We start from the raw sequence: 12,666 nt of genomic DNA, 5'->3' as shown, positions 1-12,666 counted from the left end.
TGTCACAAATAATATATATGTAAAACCAGACATTGCACTTCAAAGGGTAATGTACATTAAAATATGTATAGTTTAAAGCATTAAGAATAATTTGTTGATTTTTATTAAATTTTAAATGTTCAAATAATCAATTGACACAAAAACACAGTGTTTCCTCTAAAGTTGAAGTAATGTATAAGTCACATGATTTAGAAATCTTACTGATCTGTAGTGTGTTAACAAGTTCTGTCTGATTCATCTGCCCCAAGACTTGCAGTGTGATCTTCAGAAGCCCCTCTCTGACTTCCCGCTGACCTTCATCATCTTCCTCCTCCTCTCTCTCAGAGCATGCCGGGTAAATTGAGTTTAGTAAATTCTTGAACCCCCTCAGCTCTTTTTTTATCAGGGAGATAATGTTGTGTTCAAGGTCCTAAAGTGTTCAAAGACAGTAAATATTCAAATAGGGAACCTCAATTCAGTCATAGAAAAAGAACAGGAACAGAACGACCAGTGCACAAGAGTTATGAAAATGTGCCAAAGGTATTAAAACTTTGCAAAGATTGAAAACCAAAAGTAAAAATTGAGAACAAAAATAAAAACACATTGAACCTGAAAAAAAACAACAACAAAAACCCAAATAGGGTCCTTTATCACTAAATGTGATGCAAAACAAATTGTAGAAGAAAGGTGTCACGTGTCTGTCTGTGTGTTTGGTCTTTCTGTTGTGTTTTGATTCTGTCACGTTCTTTTGTCTTAGTTTTCCACCACTTGTCTACCCTCGTTAGTTAAGTTCTGTTCAGCTGTGTTTAGTTAATTATCTCGTTTCTGTCTGCTATTTAAGCTCCTCTTGTTCACTCAGTCTTTGTCTAGTCTATAAGAGCAGAGCTCTGTTAAAGATGCTCCGTATTATTACATTATTGCAGGTTAGAATTAGGTTTAGGGTTCGTATTTGCTTGTGTAGTTTGATGTATTTTTAAGAATATAGAACACATATAGCTCTCACACACATAGAGCTCTCATAGAACACAAAACGTCGTTACAAAGTCCATCTCACCACAGTGGCTCTACAATAATCTTACGATGCGACGACAATAGTTTTTGTGCACAAAAAAAATCTAAATAACACCTTTATCCAACTTGTTATTGCTTTCCATGTGTGCCTCCACGACGCATGCGCGAGAATATGACGCAGATCCGGCGTTCGGACACATGACCCAGAAGAGATTTGTTTACAATCAGAGGAAGACGCGCGTGTCTAAGCTGTTGAATTCTACATTGATCGTGCTTTAGGTCTCGGCGTAGTTCTCAAAATGGGACTAAAGTGCGCATGTCATGGATTCCCGAACCCCGGCGCTACGTCATATTCTCGCGCATGCGTCGTGGAGGCACACGAGGAAGGCAATAACAAGTTGGATCAAGGTGTTATTTAGATTTTTTTTTGCGCACAAAAACTATTGTCGTCGCATCGTAAGATTATTGTAGAGTCACTGTGGTGAGATGGACTTTGTAACGACGTTTTAAGTGCCTTTTATCGGTCTTGGGAGTGAAAATGTACTGAATGCCAATGGAGGCCTATCTGAAGCCTTTCTCAGCCATCAGCTTTACACTAAAATATCTTCATTTGTGTTCCAAATATGAACGTCTTACGGGTGTCGAACGACATAAGGGTGAGTAATTAATGACAGAATTTTCATTTTTGGGTGAACTAACCCTTTAAAGGTCCCATGGCATGGCATTTTTCTATTATTTTATAGTGTTTCCTGAGGTGTACTTATATTGTTAGTATGATTTTTACATCATAAAATGTCATAATTTTAGAAATAAAAGGCATTTTTTCTATACTGCTGTTTGCCCTGTGGCTGAATGCCCTGCTTCAAGAGGCGTGTCTGCTGTGAGACTTCAGTAAAAACGCCCACTGTTGTGATTGGCTGACATCTTTGCATTTTAAATGAGCGGAGGGGGCGTGGTTTAACGAGGTCTACGACGCACGAGCTGCTGCCAGAGAGACGGATGGACCTGAGTTCACTTCTCATCAGTTCTCAGCATGTCTCAGTTCAGTCAGTGAACTGTTGTAGTTACTAGAATATACTTCAGGTTATTAGTCTATTTCTAGTCGTAGGGGCTGTCACTCATATCAGAAAGTTAGTAACTTTAGTAAATTATGGATCAGCGCTGACTCGAGACGCGAACCGTTTAGAACGATTCAGTCCGATTTGGTGAACTGGTACGGTTCACTAAAAAGAACCGATTCAAAAGAATGATTCGTTCGCGAACCGGACATCACGGAGACGGAGCGATTGCTAACAAAGTTATTTATAGTAACTACTGATTTGTGAGAGCGCTGTCAGTCAGCGCGAGTTTATTGTGTTTGTATCTGAGAGTTCTGAATAAACACGAGTCCCAGTCACGCCGAGTCCGTCTTCATCATTATTCTACCAACTTTGTAACACATGCAATGTAAGTTACCATTACAGCGAGATGAACGAGTTAGTAAGTGTTGATTAAAGCATTATTTATAGATATATTCCAATCATATGAAAAGCGTCAGTGACGCGCATTGAGTACACAGCGCAAACAAAGACACAACAGCATTAATCGAATGTAATCCAGTTTATTGTGGGGAAAGCTGGCTATCCTGGATATGCTCACGCTTACCCTCCTTCTGCTTAATCTCACGCCGCGTTTGGTGCCTCCGCTGTGGGCCAGATGCAGTACTGGGGGTCGGGGATGTTGAAGGCCGAGCTGTCAACTCTGCTGATGTTGAGCAGAAACGACTGTATGCACATTTAAGAACAGATAGACGCGACGAGGACGTACAAAAACACTGACTCACAAGATAGAAAACACGAAAACCCCGTTCTGTCGGGAGAGAGAGAAGCCGTAAATAATTAGCTACACATCAGAAATCACAGATCAGAAGGAACTGAAGAAAGACTTCTGTTTTCATTTGTACATCCAAACACTGAGAAACTGCCAGCGTTCACTCGTTCACAAGTAACGTTAATGATCTCTTGAGTGCTTGCATGGGCGTGCCAGATTCTCTGGGCGGAGGAAAGGGAGGGAACCGTTCCTGCTTGGACGTCAAACCAGGAGACTTCAGGATTGGCTAGTCTGGCCTGTCATTTTCTCAAAGGCAGAGAAAGACAGCCAGAACTCGGTTTTACACCGATCAACATTTCTATCCACTTGGGGACAAATTCAGGCTAGGGGAACTCATATTAATGTTGAAATATCTCATAAAATGAAAATTTCATGCCATGGGACCTTTAAAGATGCCCTGTAAGTAAGTGATTCATTATTCAGTGTAGACAACTTTACTGATTTTAATGGAGCGCTGTGAGATCGTGAACTGAGATGAGTGACAGTTTAATGATTGAAAAGTGAGCACTCTTTCATGCTTTCCAGGGTATATGGCTATAATCCATTGAATAAAAGTATTATTTTTCATGCAGCTGAGAGGAACGACGGCCAATTATACGCTGCAAAGTTTTGGAAATGATTGTGATTCACTCTCGAAATTTCAATTGACAGTGATTATTAGCACGGCACAAAAATATGGCATGTAAATGCAGTCTAATAGATTAAAAAATATTTGTATCAATATATATTATACTGTATATACAACCCCAAATCAGAAAAAGTTGGGACAGTATGGAAAACGCTAATAAAAAAAAAGGAAGTGATTTCTAAATTTACCTTGACTTGTATTTCATTGCAGACAATATGAACACAAAATATTTCATGTTTTGTCTGGTCAACTTCATGTCATTTGTAAATATGCATCCTTTCCTGTCATTCAGACCTGCATTTAAAGAAGAATATGGAAAGAGAACTACTAAACTATTGCTAAAATACTGTAGTCAAGGCAACTAAATGTGCGGTGATCAGACCTTCAATAACTTTCTCCTTTACATTATTGTACATGGAGGGAATCACCGTAGCTGTGAGATGCGTTCTACTTGGGATTGTGTAGCGTGGTTCTAGCGCGCAAATTAAATGCCTACAACCAGAGTTTTTCACCACCGAATAAGGTCGCATGTCTGCGGCTATGAATACTCATAACGTCCGCGTAATTGCATTTGCGCGCGAGCGTTGTCAACATAACTCACTGGAAATCCATAATACTTCCACACAGGCGACTTCAGTGAAAGAGGACGAGGTTCAAGTTCTGTCGATGGGTCTCCTGCATCTGCATCTTTTGAGTGGCTGTAGCTGAGGTTGACTCGCAGCACTTCAACACGATTGTTTTTTTCCGCTTGGCTGGCAAGCAACAGGACGTGACATGGGGGCGTGGCAGCATCGACGATAAATTTTTTTAATTCGAAGTTCGAGATTGTGACTTAATTTCGGTCGATTTCGATTTAAAATCGAAATCGTGACACCCTTATCAAGTAAATGAGTAAAAAAAAGTTCAAGTAAATGTTTAATTGTCCATCTGACAGTACAATTTAAATGTGAATTTTTAACATCTTCTACAGATCTAATAACAGGGACTCTGAAATGGAAGCGCTTGATATTTTCCATTAGCGGTCAGAACACACGGAAAGGACGCAGCACACATATAGGCTACAGTGAAGTCGACGCAAGTGTAGCCGATTGAGAGTTTTCTCTATAAACCCCCTGCTGGAAAACGGGAATAATCTGCCCTATTGATTTAGCGGCAGTGCTTTAAGTGGGCCGGTACGCGCCGGTACTCAGTACCGCCACTTCTAAATATAGCTCTTGAGCGTACCGCCACCTCTCCGTGCGCCCAGAACGTGCTTTTAGCGTACCGGTACGCTCATTTGCGAGCAGAGACTACATTACCCATACACCCTTGAGTTTTACAAGTGAAAAGCGCATGCGTCGCTTTTGCCGCTGTCAGTGTCAACAACTCAGTGGTCCGGAGAGGGTGTATGAAATGCGCAACCAGCTGCTCGTTTAAAATCTATGGTTAAAATACAAAGCACTTGTGCCGCGACGAGGACGAGAGTGGCACCACTTCTACTGATGACAACAGCCGCATGTTGTAGCTGGGTCATTCCTGTTATACAGTGACTTTTCTGTCTTTTTATGATTTACTTACTCATATTTTCTATAAAATGAGTCACATAAGAAATGCCTTAAATTATAAATGTAGGTCTTCTTTATCACTTAAACAGATATAATCGGTATTAAAAATACTATTTTGTATTTTACACACCTTTTTATTGATATATGCATTCAATTTAATCATGTCTTCAGTGCAAAGTAATCAACTTCCACAAGAACTATAAACCATGAAATGATAAAAATCTCAAAATATTTTTAGATTATGTTATAGAATAGGCTAAACTACCTCTAGCTATACATATAAATCATGTGAAACTATAGTTATTTTTTTTACAACTGTCTTCATTTACTGAGTCCCTGAAGTCATCTTCCACCCTGTTAGTATGTATTTCTCGACTTCCAAAAAAGACAACAATTTCATTGAGACAATTTTCAGGAAATTACATAATTAGTTTTTCCTGCTGGAATTCAACCGTACAAAATTAAGTAAGCTTCAACTCTCACCTCTACCTTTTTTTATTTTATTTTTGAAATGTTATCCTGCTTGTCCCACTCTTAAAGTTCCACCCTGTTAGGCTCTGTTCCCTTACGAGAGTACTCTCGTATTGCGTTTTGCTAAAACGCTATGGGGAATTCCTTTCCTCGAGATATTGAAGCAAATTTTTATCCAAAAATACCTTCTATACGCAGTGCAGCTGCACAACTCTCAGCAGGAAGCAGCTGCGTGCTGATTGGCTGTGCCGCTGCAACTGCAGCAACCTATAGCGAGACCGTGGGACGGGACGGACCAATCAGGTCCTTCCAAACTCCCGCCACAAGGGGCAACATAATTTGCATAGCCTAGGGTATATAAGACCCACTCTCGCAAGGTTAGTCAGATTAATTCTTCTTCAGCGACTTGCAATCGTTGAGCTCCGGATCGAAGCCTGCCGTCGACACGCACCCAGCGGAACACGCAGCCTGAGGACGTCGGATTCTCCGCCTTCAGCCTGCCTTCCAGCCTGCCTTCCAGCTGCGCCATCCGGCACCATATCCTTTATACCTTCTGTTTTTCTAAAACATTCAAAAAGAGCCTAGACGTTGATGCAAATGTCTCGTTCCTGCGCCTCGTGCAGAGGTTTCATCGCGGACGAGGATCGGCACATCATCTGCGTGTCATGTCTCGGACGAGACCACACGCAGGCTGCACTCAACCAGGGCGGCTGCCCTGAGTGCGACGAGCTGGCGCTGCAGACCCTTCGGGCTCGGCTCGCCAGCTTCGACTCGGATCCCGTCCCGTGCTCCCAGCCTCTAGAGCCACGGAAGAAAAAACGTCGCGACCAGAGGCCACCGGAGCGCTCTGACGAGCACACGCCGGGCATGTCCCCGCGTGCCTCGCCATCGCCCGTGTTGTTCGCCGACGAGCAGCACAGCTCCCCTCGCATGGCGGCTGCTGCTGTTTCGTTCGGCGGACCGGAGGAGGAAGAGGATGACAGCCTTTCCCTTGCTGTATCCGGGAGCGGGTGGTCGGACGCCGCCTCGGAGCACGCCACTTCGACGCGGACGGCTAGCGGCGTCATAACCTCAGTCGACGCTGAGCTTATGCGCTTGCTCACCAAGGCCGTGGACGACCTCGGCATTGACTGGTCTCAGCCCGAGGAGCCCACGAGAAGCCGTCTGGATGAGTGGTATTTCGAGAACCGCCGTCAACCTACCGCTCAAAGACCCGCTCCCTTCTTCCCAGAAGTCCACGAGGAGCTAACAAAATCGTGGAAGGCGCCATTTTCATCTCGCGCCAGATCCTCTTTTTCTCCAGCGCTCTCGGTAGTCGATGGCGCTCAGAAAAAAGGATATCAAGCCCTTCCTCCCCTCGAGGAGGCTGTCGCTGCACACCTTTGCCCGCCCTCCGCCAGAGGATGGCAGTCAAAGACCGTGCACCCTTCCAAGGCCTGCCGCACTACGTCCAGCCTCGCCGGTCGAGCATTCGCCTCCGCCGGCCAGGCGGCGTCAGCGCTACACTCCATGGTGGTTCTTCAAGTCTTCCAGGCCAAACTCCTCCGTTCCCTGGACGAGTCTGTTCCTGATAACGAGGCTCTGAAGGATCTGCGCGGCGCCACTGACTTGGCCCTGCGCGCCACCAAGGCCAATGCTCAGGCGATCGGCAGATGCATGGCCAGCCTGACGGTGTTGGAGCGCCATTTATGGCTTAACTTAACGGAGATGAAGGACGCGGACAAGACCGCTTTCCTGGACGCGCCCATTTCGCCTTCAGGATTGTTTGGTTCCGCCGTGGTTGGGTTCACAGAGCGCTTCACTGAGGCACAGAAAACTTCGCAGGCAATGCGACATTTCCTGCCCAAGCGTTCCAGCTCCTCCGCTAGCCGTCAAGCTAAGGCTGGACCAGCCCAGCCCGCCAAGGCGCCGCCTTCAGCTCGCCAGCCTCACGCGGCTTCCAAGCCCGGTCAGCGTTCCCGCTCTACGAGCCGCAGCAGACCGCCGGAGCGTCGAGGTCCACGACCCAGCAATGTGTCGAAACCTGAGCCTCCGAAGCCGTCCTAGCCAGAGGTATGAAGAGAAGGCGGATAGTGCCCGCTTCGGCCGGTGCACCGCCTCGCTCTCTTCCAAAACGTTCCCCAGCTCCCTTCAAGGCGGCTGGGAACGCCACATTCACAGCCAACGAGCCCGCAAGCAAGCGCGCTCGCCTGTACACAAACGCCGTTTTCACGGCGACCCATATGAGTCACAAAAAGAGCTTTTTCTCTGTAGGCAGTGTGCCAGCATTAAAGCATGTACCCCTACACTCAAGCACTCCCCCATGTTCCCCAGCCCCCTGCACTCAGGTGGCTGGAAACATTATTCTCACAGTCAACGAGCCCGCACTCAAGCGCGCTCGCCTGTACACAAGCACCAATCCTCTATGTCCCCCGGCCCCCTGCACTCAGGCGGCGGGAAACAATTCCCTCATAAGCGCCAGCTTAGCGCAAGGTTATCGGGCCACCGAGTCCCTGTTACTCAGCGACTCGCCCCACAGATTAATTCAGCCCCTGGCTTCGAAGGCCGAGGCCTGGCGGGCCATTCCCGGCATTTCGAAATGGGTGTTGAACATAATAGAACGAGGTTACTCGCTACAGTTTGCTCGCAGACCACCGCGCTTTCGCGCCGTGGAAGAGACAACGGTGAGAAGCGACAAAAGTCACGTGCTTCGAACCGAGATATCAAAACTGTTAATAAAGGGAGAGGTAGAAGCCGTACACCCCTCACAGAGCGAGTCAGGCTTTTACAGCCGTTACTTCCTTGTACCAAAAAAGGACGGTGGTCTAAGACCCATCCTAGATCTCAGACATCTGAACAAAGCCCTTATGAAGCGCCCGTTCAGAATGTTGAGAATGAAACAAATCCTCGCGCACATTCGCCCGGGAGATTGGTTTTTCACTGTGGATCTAGAGGATGCCTATTTTCACATACAAATAGCCCCCCATCAAAGGCCATTCTTGAGATTCGCCTTCGAGGGGAAAGCATACCAATACAAGGTGCTACCTTTTGGTCTATCTCTAGCCCCTCGCACGTTTACAAAGTGCATGGAAGCGGCGCTAACCCCGCTGAGGCTTCGGGGAATGAGAATTCTCAACTATCTCGACGACTGGCTCATAATAGCTCAGTCAGAGATACAGTTATTAAACCACATATCTTGGCTTCTCAACCATTTACAATGCTTGGGACTCAGAATCAATGTGGCAAAGAGTTTATTGTCTCCCACACAGAAAGTTTCGTTTCTGGGAACAGTATTGGACTCAATGCAGATGAGCGCGCGGCTGACGTCACAGCGCGCGCTCTCTGTTCGGAACCGAGCGGTTTCCCTCAGGTCCGGTGCACACATTCCTCTCAAACACTTTCAGAGGATGTTGGGTTTCATAGCCTCGGCGGCGCCAGTTCTCAGACTGGGTCTGTTGCGCATGCGCCCCCTACAGCACTGGCTGAATCGCCGCGTTCCAGCTCACGCATGGCTTTCGGGCCGATTGCAAATCAAGGTAGACCACAGCTGTGTGTTAGCTCTGGCTCCTTGGAAAAATCCCGTCTGGTACAAGACGGGCGTGAGTTTGGGCACTGTTACGAAGTGGAAAGTTATCTCGACAGATGCATCCAACCTAGGTTGGGGAGCCCTTCACGAGGGCAGGCCGATCTCCGGTCTCTGGTCAGACTCGGAGAAGAGCCTTCATATAAACTGTCTAGAGATGAAAGCGGTCACGATATCGCTAAGAGCTTTCCTTCCGTACATAAAATACCACCATGTCCTGATCCGAACGGACAGCAGGTCGGTGGTAGCCTATATAAATCGCCAAGGCGGTCTGAGATCTATCGATCTGCACTCAATGGCGGAAGAAGCCCTAATATGGGCAGAGCACAATCTGAGCTCGCTGAGAGCGACTCACGTGCCAGGCATTCTGAATTTGGGTCCGGACATGCTGTCCAGGGGCAAAGTGTCCCCGGCAGAGTGGTCTCTTCACCCAAATATAATTCAGATAATTTGGGGCAAGTTTGGAGAGGCAAAAGTGGATCTTTTCGCCTCAAAAGACAATGCTCAATGCCGAATATATTTCTCCAAGCACGAGGATGCGTTGGCCCACGAATGGCCCAACCTTCCTATTTATGCGTTTCCCCCAATCTCAATGTTACCTCAGGTCATAGAGAGGATCAGGGAGAGCAAATGCGCTGTGCTTTTAATAGCCCCGCTTTGGAGAAATCAACCTTGGTTCTCACTGCTGAGTCAGATGTCAGATGCAGCTCCGTGGCCGATCCCGCTGAGGAGAGATCTCCTCATGCAGGCGGAACGGCAGATCTGGCATCCCCGTCCCGATCTATGGGCGCTTCATGTTTGGCCCATCAACGGGTACATGAGAACCTTTCTGAAAGCATAATGAACACTATTACTGAAGCTAGAGCCCCCACAACTAGGCGGCTCTATTCAGGCAAATGGTCAGTCTTTTCAGACTGGTGTAAAGCGCGAAGTCTGACCCCACATGATTGTGCAGTGTCAGAGGTGCTTACATTTTTACAAGAGCTTCTGGACGCGGGTCGTTCCCCCTCCACGCTCAAAGTTTATGTGGCTGCTATAGCAGCGTATCACATTAAAGTGAACGGACTGTCACTAGGAAAGAGCGATCTCATTGTTCGCTTCCTTAAAGGGGCTAGAAGGCTTCACCCACCTCGCCCCCCTTCAGTCCCTATATGGGACCTGTCCACGGTCCTGGATGCCATGAAGAGCTCTGCATTTGAGCCTCTGCATTCTGTGAGCTTAAAGCTCCTGTCACTAAAGACCGCTTTTCTGCTAGCGATTGCATCAGTTAAGCGAGTGGGTGATCTGCACGCGCTCTCTGTGAGCGCCTCGTGTCTGGAATTTGGGCCAAACGACTCCAAAGTCGTCCTCAAACCAAGACATGGATATGTACCTAAAGTGCTTTCAACTCCGTTCAGAGCACAGGTTATTTCACTTTCGGCACTTTCATCACAGTCAGATGAAATAGATGCTAATTTGCTCTGTCCTGTCAGAGCGCTGAGAATATACATAGAGCGTTCCGCTGCTTACAGGCAAACTGAACAGCTCTTTGTATGCTTTGGCGGACGCACCCGAGGGTGCGCGGTTACAAAGCAGACCCTGTCACGGTGGATAGTGGATGCTATCTCACTGGCCTATGAGTCTAAAGATCTCGGCTGCCCTTTAGGCATTAAAGCCCATTCTACTAGAGGCATGGCCTCTTCGTGGGCTTGGTCTACTGGCATTTCTCTGAATGATATCTGTGCGGCGGCAGGCTGGGCCTCCCCGTCCACTTTTATCAGATTCTATAATTTAGATGTTCCGGCTTTACAAGCTGGGCTTCTTGCTGTATGAACAGATTAACCCCTTAAGGCTCGATAAGTCCGGCCTGGGTTGAATATTGTATAAGTCATAAGCATATTCCTTATACGGCCCGAAGTGTCTGGCCACTCATTATTCCTGACCCGATTATGTCCGGTCTATACTTTATTGCACGAATATCGTGTTCATTCTCATGAGGGCCCGACTCAGGTCTGGCCCATTCTGAATTATTGATATCATACTACGGGCCCACCTAGGTTGGCCTGGGTTTGGTGTCGTCGGCTTTAGAGCCGTTAAGCAAGCACGGCGTTTTGCATTGGTCCCCCATAGCGTTTTAGCAAAACGCAATACGAGAGTACTCTCGTAAGGGAACGTTTCGGTTACTAACGTAACCTCGGTTCCCTAAGATGAGGGAACGAGTATTGCGTTTTGCTTGCCGTGCTTGCTCACTTGCTCAGGAGTCGCTTCAGTCGATTAACCTGACTAACCTTGCGAGAGTGGGTCTTATATACCCTAGGCTATGCAAATTATGTTGCCCCTTGTGGCGGGAGTTTGGAAGGACCTGATTGGTCCGTCCCGCCCCACGGTCTCGCTATAGGTTGCTGCAGTTGCAGCGGCACAGCCAATCAGCACGCAGCTGCTTCCTGCTGAGAGTTGTGCAGCTGCACTGCGTATAGAAGCTATTTTTGGATAAAAATTTGCTTCAATATCTCGAGGAAAGGAATTCCCCATAGCGTTTTAGCAAAACGCAATACTCGTTCCCTCATCTTAGGGAACCGAGGTTACGTTAGTAACCGAAACGTTATGAAGAATGTTTGTCCGGTCAAAAAAATGTTAAAACATATCTGACATAGTAATAAAAGTTCTGTTTATCTGTAGAAGGTTAGCTAGCTAAATGTTGATCCCTCAAAGAGCTCAAAAGAGGCGAGTCATTTTTAAATAATAATTTGACAGCAACGTTAAATGTTTTGCATACTTATGTTTTATTTTGGGAGGTGAGGATCATTAACAGCATATACAATATATGTTTTTGAACACATTTTTTTATTATTTACCATCCTGTTGGCAAAAATGGGTACAAAAAGTACCTGTTCTTAATAATCAAGACATTCTATTCATCCATAGGCTAATAGTTTGTTTTGTTATTGTTTCAAGAATTAAAAAAAAAACATGATGGCATAAGGGACATATACTATCCAAGAAAAACTTGTTATTGTTTAACATTTACATTATTAACATTTTGTGATAAATATGTATATGTCCCTAACAGGGTGGAACACCTTCACAGCCCGTGTCTGAACAATGAATCTACCCATAATTATTATTTTTTTAGTACCTGAGCTTGACCAATATGTATTCCGACTAGTTAAACATGTCACCATTTTGGTAGAATGCTAAAAACATGAACATCTTGTACTTTTTTTTCAAACATTTATGAAGCCATACCGCATACCAGGAATTACCCAGCTATAGTTTCTAATGGTGTTGCTATTTGATTAGAAAAAAGAAAGACAAAAGTGAACATTGGCCTGCATGGTAGCCTAATGAGGAGCCGTCAATGGTCTTGCTTTGTAAATAAACCCTTATTGTAACAAATTATATAGTTAAACAATTACAAGAACTATATGTTAGTTCTAAGGCTGAGATCAAGTTAGAAAGAGCTTTAAAATACGGACCTTATTTAAAATACGGACCTTATACGGAATTATTGACTAAACAATCCCCCCATAATCCACACCCCCAACAAAGCCCCGCCCCCTCTGGTGAGTACCGGCACTTTATTTTTTCTACTTCAAGCACTGTTTAGCGGTGTCAGGTAACCG

The 12,666-nt window shown here is 45.9% G+C and overlaps 1 protein-coding gene across 1 annotated transcript in view; it reads right to left on the bottom strand.

Annotated features, from left to right (window-relative positions):
* LOC307135987 (NACHT, LRR and PYD domains-containing protein 3-like) overlaps positions 1-12,666 on the bottom strand; it is a gene marked incomplete at its 3' end in the record, with an annotated part of 53,371 nt that overhangs the window by 26,126 nt on the left and 14,579 nt on the right. Inside the window, exon 6 of the mRNA XM_079832729.1 lies at positions 202-409. Coding sequence (XP_079688855.1) covers positions 202-409 — 208 coding nt within the window. The remainder of the gene's footprint in view (positions 1-201; positions 410-12,666) is intronic.

Source organism: Gobio gobio (assembly GCF_949357685.1).
Source record: "Gobio gobio genome assembly, chromosome: 1".
NCBI classification, from domain to species: Eukaryota; Metazoa; Chordata; class Actinopteri; order Cypriniformes; family Gobionidae; genus Gobio; species Gobio gobio.
Note: the sequence above shows the minus strand (reverse complement) of the source record. Positions and strands in the feature narration are given on the sequence as shown.